Below are 8,719 nucleotides of genomic sequence, written 5' to 3' on the forward strand. Positions count from 1 at the left end.
TGCCACCTGGTGTTCTCTGCCAGTGGCTGACAGTATGCCTCTACTTCCACCAAAGCTTTGTAATATAAATAGTAATTATTAAGCAGTTTGTCTCATTGAGGCTTTCAGTCTTCATTCTCTACAACTGGGTAAAAGCTAGTAAATAACAAAAAGAGTGATTGAAAACCAGGCAATTAGACCCAAAGAAATTAGAACATATAAAAGTCAAGACTAGTAGTTGAATCACAGATAATGAATACTCAATGGGGTGCCATCTTATTTAAAATTCACCTTGATATGATTTATTTCTAAAATGGCACTATAAAATATTTGGTTGAATGCAGCCACCGTTGGGTTTCTAGATGATTTTAAAATATGACTGCCATAAATGTCCTGCTTTTTCTTTTCAGTACATGACTAAACCTGACATTTTCTAGATAATTTTTTTATCTTGTGGTTTTATTTTTATTTTAATTATAAAAAATTGATCCTTGTCAATAAAGGTGTATATATAGTAGGAAAAAAGGCTAGAACTACATTGTTTTACTTTATTGACACTATTATTTTAGAAGTATCTCTATGAGCACAGATTGCAGTATAATGATACTTTTAAATGATTGGAATCATAAACCCTTCAGCATTGAAAGACTGGCTGAGAAGGAATCTCTTTTATAGCCATCCTGGTAGAGCTACATTGTCTCCCTCCATGAATGATGAGCTTTTTGAATGCTGGGACCATGTCTTCTTCATTTTGGTTCCTGACAACATATAGAAAACAATTCCTTGCATACCAGAGCCTCAGTGTATATGCATTAAATAGAGGGTAGTCATGACCTTAGTATTTTTGCATTTTAAAAATGTACTGTCATCTGTATAGTTCTCTTTTCTGAGTTTTGCTTCACAGCTAATCTTTCAGTACTATACTCCTGGTGTTCCCAGAAAGCCCAGGAGTGTCATTAATCATGACAAATGAATGCCTGATATTACTTACCCTTGACCATGCTGCATAGATTTGCCTTTTGAGATATAGCTTGATTCAAATCTGTACTTGCAATTCATAACATCTAAACTTGTGACTCTTAGTTAATGACTCATTTCTTTGATTTCCTTGTCCTCACCATCTTAATGCATGTAATGTGTCCTTTTTTTTTTCATTGATAATGACATGAGTCTTTTATAATATCATGGTTTTTGTTCTGTAACACAAGTTTCTTTAAAATACTCTTCCTAGGACCTTCCAAAATTAATCTCATTTCTGCCACATAGGTTATAAGTAGTTGACTTTCCATATCCTTGAGTTCCACATCCTTAGATTCCAACAATCATAGATCAAAAAATATTTGAAAAACATTGTATCTGTACTGGACAACTATTTATATAACAGTTGTAGTATAGTAGATATTACAAGTAATTTAGAGATTATTTAAAGTGTATGTGAGGATGTACTACATCAGATGCAATTTTTTTTTTTAGAGAGGACTTGAGCATCCATAAATTTTGGCATCCACATGATTCCCAGTACCAGTCTCCTCCTGTACCAAGGGACAACTGTATAAAGATCCCAAACATATCCTGCATATTTGGTGAACATTTGTTAATTTTTATGATATGATAACAGAGAAAAACTTAAAATCCTATTTTTGTAAAAAATACACAAAAACAGCTCATAACTACTTGGCCAATAATGACCTTTTGATCCACTAACTACCACTTTATCACAGATACAAATAAAACAGTCATGACTTTGAAAGCCCACACTGTCTGGTGGTAGAAACAAATGCATATACTAATAACTAAAATATGACACAGAATATCACAAGTACTCTTACTAGAGATAAAACGAAGTATGGAAATTCAGAGAGAGAAGGTACTTTTACCTGGCGGGGTGGGGGGGGGGGGGAGCGTGTATTAGGGAGACAGGCACAGCATGATTAGAAAAGACGTGTGCTTTGAATGACTAAGATGTTGCCAATCAAAAGAAATATAGGATAGTATTACAAGCAGAGAAAGGAGGAGGGTAGATGCTTTAAGGGTACAGTTTTGGCTAGAGTGAAGTCCCTTTAGGTTGGAGGGGACAGGATGCATGGCTCAAAAGGTAGGATGGCTCAGATAGAGGGAGGATTGGCTGCTGTTTCAGGACTTCCGTCCTGTACTGGCCCTTCATGTGAATATGTGTGCTCTGGAAGCTGCCAGTGAGGTTTTAATTCTAGCCCTACCACTTATAGTCATCTTGCAGTCATTTACTGGGTGTCCTCAGGTCAGCTACTTACCCTTTCTAAGCTTTAGTGCACTTGCCTATAAACAGGAATGAATAATGATACTTAATGTGAAGTGCTTAGCATAGTAACTGTATATAATATTGTAAGTGTTAAATAAATGACTGTTATTTTCAGCGGCATTTGAACAGCTATTTCTAAGTCTCCATTTTTACTGTTTTCCAAGTTGAATTATATTTTAGCAGTATGCTGCCTTTTCCTGTTCAATGAGGTAGAATGAAAATAGAATGCCAGGGAAATCAACTTTGAAAACTGATGAATAAAGGGAAAAACCAAGTGTTTATTCTGCTTTTCCTACATGAGCCACTAGCAGCATGGCCACTAGCATTATTTGGGTTGCCAACACAACCCAGCTGCATGAGGGTGATTTTTTGGTTGTTGCTTCCACAGGGCTGCTGTGAGCACAAGCACAGGATCACTTCATCATGCCTTTCTATCTGTGCTCCCAGATCTAAATGTCAGGGTGCTACTATAGCCAGCCCACACATTTATCTGGTGAAATACAAATTACTTTATTACAATTCTTAATGCCTCCTACTTATAGGTAGGGAATCCTGTGCTTGGAATATGGATGGATATCTCCTAAGATTATGAATTGAAGGCTTGGACCCCAGGGTGGCACTAATGGGAAGTAATGGAACTTTGGAGAGGTGGAGCCTAATAAGAGGTCCTTAGGTCACTGGAGATGTGCTCTTGAAGGAAACTGTGAAACCTTAAGCTCTTACTCTGTGCTACCTGGCTTGTGCTGTAGGTAATTTGCTCTACCATGCTGTCCTGTACAATGTGCTGTCCTTGCCAGAGCAAAGGAGCGGCCCAGTCTTGGACTGGAAGCTCCAGAACTGTGCACCAAAATAAATCTTACTTTTTATAAATTGTTCACCTCAGATATTTCATTATGGTAATGCAAAACTGGCTAATATAGGATATTATATTAATGATCTTGAAATTTTGTGCATGGCTATGTTATAGTATTCATAGATTTTATTTTAAGATTTATTTGTGGGATAAGTTTTTTTGTTATTAAATGTGGGGTTGTTTCTGATGATGAGCTCCCCACGTTTAGGTAAGTAGGGAAGATCAAGGCTGCTCAGATTGGTCAGGCCCCATTGCATAAGTGGAGCATTTTACCAGTAGAGTTTGCATAATAGCTTATACTTATCTAGTCCTTAATTAACATGCTAGGAACTCTCCCTGATTCTAAATGCTTTACGTAAATTGACTTCTTTAATCCTTACAAGAGCTTCAGGAGGACAGTAGGAGTTATCACTTTTCCCATCTCATAAATGAGGAAATAGGGACCTGGAGGCAAAGCAATTTACCCAATGTCACACAGCAAGTGTCATAGCTGAGATTCAAACTAAGGAAGTGGAGAGATAAAGTCTGTTCTCTAATTCATTGATTTTAATTGCTTTTTTAAAAATGAAGCACAAAGGAAGAAAAATCAAGTGTGTTGGTAGAAAACACACAGTGGTATCAGTTTTTTTTTTTTTAGAGAGAGAGAGAGAGAGAGAGAGAGAGAGAGAGAATGAATCTTTTTTGTGGATGGACACAACACAATGCCTTTATTTTTCTTTTTTATGTGGTGCTGAGAATTGAACCGGAGTCTCGCCTGTGCTAAGCGAGCACTCTACTACTGAGCCACAATCCCAGCCCCAGTGGTGTCAGTTTTAAAGGATATTGGTAAATTGGTACCTTGTAGAGGCTAGGTGAGCTGAGTGGGAAAGTGAACATGAAAGTGCATTCTAACTTCCCAATGGGGCATAATAAATTTTTGTTAATTTAGTGTTCTAGAGTTTGGGGCCAAAATGACCTTAGAGTAGACATTTGTGGTGGAGAATCACTTGAATGGCTTCTTAGTGATGCTATAGCCAATAGGCCTCCTTTTCCATAGGGGCAGGTATCATGCATTCACCTAAGACCTCTTCTAAACAGAACTTGGTAATGACTAGATATTGATCACTATATATAGAAGGCCAAAGCCTTTAGTAGGAGAAAGAAGAATCACAGCCCTTATTCTCTGTGACACTATGTGGATAACACTAGCATGATGGACTGGGGAGCCTAACATGTTGGCAGGAGATGATACTATATATGAAGGGGTCTTGCAAGAGAGAGTCTGGGCTGATGATTTCCCACATCTACAGGACCTTATGGGGAATAGAGAACAAAATTAGGGATGTGTCTCAAAGAAAGTAAAACAGTTATTTAGGCACCTATACAACAAAGGAGACTGTATCATCTGCTTTGTAAAATAGCACACCCAGACAGGAGAACTTAACAAGAAATCTATGATGGGAGGTGCCTAATTTTCCCAGTCAGAATTGATTGTTAATTAGACTACACCTGGTTCAATTTCCAACCAGATACTTTCTGACCAGTCATAGGTAAAGGAACAGAACAGAAAATTTTATATAAGTCAACAAAATCCATATTATATAATGAACTGTAAATATTTGTGTAAAGAGGTAACTACAAAGATTTACTTCAAGCTCTCCTGAACAAGGAGTTGATGGAACTGTTATTTAGGAATACCTCCAGAAATTGTCTTTGTCCTAGTCTTATTTGGAGTCCTCTTTGGCTTTTCCTTTGATCTTCTGCACTTCCCTTCACAAGTCTGGGTCCCATGCCAACCTTGTCTGAGTGACTGTTTCTCTTCTGGCTTCTGTCCCAATTGTATCTCTACAGCATTAGCTATTACATAGAGGATGAACTCAAAGAGGCATTCATCCTTCATTTTCCTTTGGTCTTCCATGCAGTCCTTGATGTCTTGATAAGCTTTAGTTGGGGTGTGATTCGGAGCAAATGCAAGATTTTGACATTTGGCCATGTCTTTGGGATTCTACTTCTCAGCCTCAGAAAAATGCAAATGATATGAGTGAGCATTCTCAATTGTTCTGGGGATGGTGTATGGGCAAACATTCTAGATGCAAAAGAAAGACATTAATTTATTACATACAATAAATCCTTTTTTTTGATAGGTCTTCACTTTTACATGCACGATACCTCTTTATTCTCACAAAATATTGCAAGGGAGAAAAATGTTAACTCTCCCTTTTTAAAAAGAGGAAACCAGATTTCCCTGGTTAGGCAGCTAGAAGTTATTTTTTTACACCTTAATTTCCTTACATGATTCGTCAGCATATCCTGTCAACTTCACCTCTGCAGTGTTTCTCAGTTTTATTGTTCCTCTCTGCAACTGCCCTGGAGTGACACCTCATTAACTCTCACTTGGAGACCTTAGCATCTGCCTGACTGCCATCTCAGCTCCTGTCTCTCTGTTTTCCTATTAATTCTGCCCTATGTCCAGAGCTACTTTTCTCAAATACAAAACTCATCATGTCATTTTCCTGCCTTAAGCCTTACTTTCCACTCCAGCCCCTTTTGACGGTAGAATACAATTTGGAAACTTAGCATGTGCTTCTGCACCTTCACCAGTCAGGTAACCTGCCATTCTAGTCTTTTTTTTTTTTTTCACATCATGTCTTTGGGCATCTTACACCACAGCTAAACCACACTTCCTACTGCTTCTAGAACAAATCTTATAATTTCCAGCCTCTGTAGTCTCCTGCAGTTCTCTTGCCTGCTAGATCTTGTCTCTACTTTCTTATCATTTTTGCCAATCTACCCAGTACTTTAGAATTTGTGCTCTCTAACTGAACCAGGTAACCAATCCTCTGCCCTCACAACTTCTTAATATTTATACTTTTAATGACATTTTTCATACCTTTCATTAAGGTGCTTTCCTATTACTTCATTAGAACATTAATAGACTCCTACTCTTCAAAGTGGCAAATAATGTCCTCTACCTTCAAACATTCTATAGCACCTAAGTCAGTTCTCTGCATACATTAGGTACCAACAGAAGTAGATTGAGCATGTAGCATATTAATTTGAAATGAATATACATTTAGAAATGTTTAGGAAAAAACATTTGAGTATTCATACCTCTGTTCTGTGGTTTTCAGTTTGGGGTTCCTATGAGTCTGTGAAGATGGCAAATACAGTCTTTGAATCATTTGCAGTATTATAATAAGCCCAATGGAAACTGTACCTTTGCCTGTAATGAGGTTTGAAGACTAACTACAACTTTATTTTTGTTTATAATTATATTATCTCTGCAACAATAGCTTTAATCTCTTAGCATAGGATTGTTTGGTATCAAGAAACAGAATATATTACTCATTGAGTTTAAGGAACAGAAGAAATCTAATATGATGCCATAGCAGTATCTTGTACAAGCCTAAAGTAGGTAAGATGGTTTGGTCTTACAAAGGACTGAAATCAGTGAAAAGGAACTCATCCAGACCAAATGCAGCTCCCATGAGGGATCTCTCCCTGGGGCCTCTGTGTCCTTCTTCTACTTCTGTCTTTCTCGGTTTCATCCACCTTTCTGGATACTGGGCTCTGCTAGCGCATGGCTGTCATCATATCTATAGATTATTTAAAAATACCTCAGTGAAGACATATATGTGTATGTATGCATATAGGGGTGTGTGTGTGTGTGTGTGTGTGTGTGTGTGTGTGTGTCTGTGTGTGTGTATACACACATATATACATTAGTTAAGATTTAAAGTTCCCACTCAGAACTTCTCCAGAATGGTAGTTGGCAATATATATTGGTTTGTTAGCATCTGAAATAACTTAGCTAGAAATTCACACTCCGAGGACAGTTACTGTAACTTTCAACCATATTTATCTCAGATGGGTTCTAGACACTTTTAAAATTAGCAATGGCTTTTTGTTGGTGAAATATGTTATGTTCAAGATATGAGCCTGGTTAGAAATATGGTACTCACAACTCTTCTGTCACAGAGCAGGTGTAAGATTACATTTTTGCAGCAGTATTTTTTTTTTGTCATAGGACTTAGTTTGGTTCTATTTATGGATTCTGTCATCAGTTGCAATGAGAAGTTTAGTTGCATCCTGATGCTAAAATATTGTTGCCTCTGCCTTCAGTGAAATGAAATGTTAGTTGTAAATACTCAACTTATTTTGGGTCTGTTTGCAATAAGGATGTACCAGGGTTACTACAAAACTGGTCACATCTCAGTCTTTAGATCTATGTAAGAATACAGGCCTCTCTCCTTTACACAGATGGCCTTTATTTCTCAGCTCTGACAAATAAACTTGTGTGTCTGCCTGGTCTCCGTCTTCCATGTCTCACTTACCGCCTGGTTCCTCGCTGTCCCTTCACCATCCAGCAGTGCAGACGCGCCCTTCCCAGGTGCCCAGGGAACTCCTCCGCACAGCATCTGTCAGGACAGAAGCCTCAGGAGCCCTGACTGCAGTGGCCCAGCTGCCTGAGCCACACCCACCACAGCAAGGGAGCAACTCAGACCAGAGTACTAGGAAATGGCCATCTCCCAAACCAGCCAGAGAACCAAGACCCCTCAGGGCACACCTGGACAGAGCTTTGAAACACCTCTGTAAAAGCCCTCTGCTCCCGTGACAGGCAGAGTCACAGCCTCGGGGACAGGGGTCCCCTGGGTTCTTCTTTGCTAACCAACAGGAACACTTTTTTTCCTTTTTTCAGAACTGCGTCCTGGTTGTGGCGTTGGTTCAGGGACAGAGCCCGAGCTTCCAGGGACATCAGACGTGCTCAAAAGTGGGCGGGCGAGGCGGCCTTCACCCCTGGCCGGCAGAGGGCTGCTGGGGAACTGGCCAGCCCCCGTGCCTCAAGGGCCGCTGCTGCTTCCGCACAGACGCCCTTGGCCCTGGTTGGAGGACTCGGTGGTGAGATCTACCCCACTGTCTGGTTTTAAAATCCAGAGGCAAAGGTCCTAAATAAAAAGGCTACATTGGATCCAGTTAAGGCCTGTACTGTGTTCTGAAAACGAGCACCCGACTTTGTATTCTCAAACTGGCCCCTGAGCAGCCGACTGTCAATGAAGTGATCCAAAGGGAAATGTGAAGCTCTTGGGAAACCAAGGAAAAGGGAAACAAAACCCATGGAATGCAGTTCTAAGAAGGAAGTTTCTAGAAACAAACACCTGGATCAAAAAGAAGATCTCAAGCTACCGAACCTCGTACCTGAAGGAACTGGAAAGACCAGGAGGAGCCACCCTCAGAGGCAGCAGAAGGAAGGGAAAGATGAAGACCAGGGCAGAAACCGGCCAGAGACCGTCAGAGACCAGTGGACCCAGGAGCTGCTTCTTAAGGAGGTAAAGTAGACCACAGCCCGACTAGGAGAGGACAGGGGATTCAATAGGCAGAGCCGGGACCAAGGAGGACACGGCAGGGGTCCCTGTCAGGCACACCGGCCTCCCATTGGAGTCAGCTGGAGCGGGAAGCTCCTGGGAACCCAAGTGCAAAGGAAGGGCCCTTCCTGGTGTGTTCAGCAGCACAGGCGGCGGCTGTCCCCAGTGAGCCACTGGGAGCTGCCCACCAGCCAGGGAAGAGGCTTTTTCTCCCTGCAAAAAAATGACGGCTCCCTGAGGAGGTGGACCTGCTGCTGCCGCTGTGGG

At 40.4% G+C, this 8,719-nt stretch overlaps 1 protein-coding gene across 1 annotated transcript in view; it reads left to right on the top strand.

Annotated features, from left to right (window-relative positions):
- LOC308650594 (cytochrome b5 reductase 4-like) overlaps positions 1 to 1,659 on the top strand; it is a 74,189-nt gene extending 72,530 nt beyond the window's left edge. Inside the window, exon 15 of the mRNA XM_081296716.1 lies at positions 1,453 to 1,659. Within this exon, the coding sequence (XP_081152842.1) occupies positions 1,453 to 1,591 (139 nt within the window). The 3' untranslated portion in view covers positions 1,592 to 1,659. The remainder of the gene's footprint in view (positions 1 to 1,452) is intronic.
- Positions 1,660 to 8,719: the final 7,060 nt, after the last annotated feature.

The sequence above is a fragment of the Spermophilus citellus genome (genome assembly GCF_964194105.1).
Source record: "Spermophilus citellus genome assembly, chromosome: 5".
In the NCBI taxonomy this organism is placed as follows: Eukaryota; Metazoa; Chordata; class Mammalia; order Rodentia; family Sciuridae; genus Spermophilus; species Spermophilus citellus.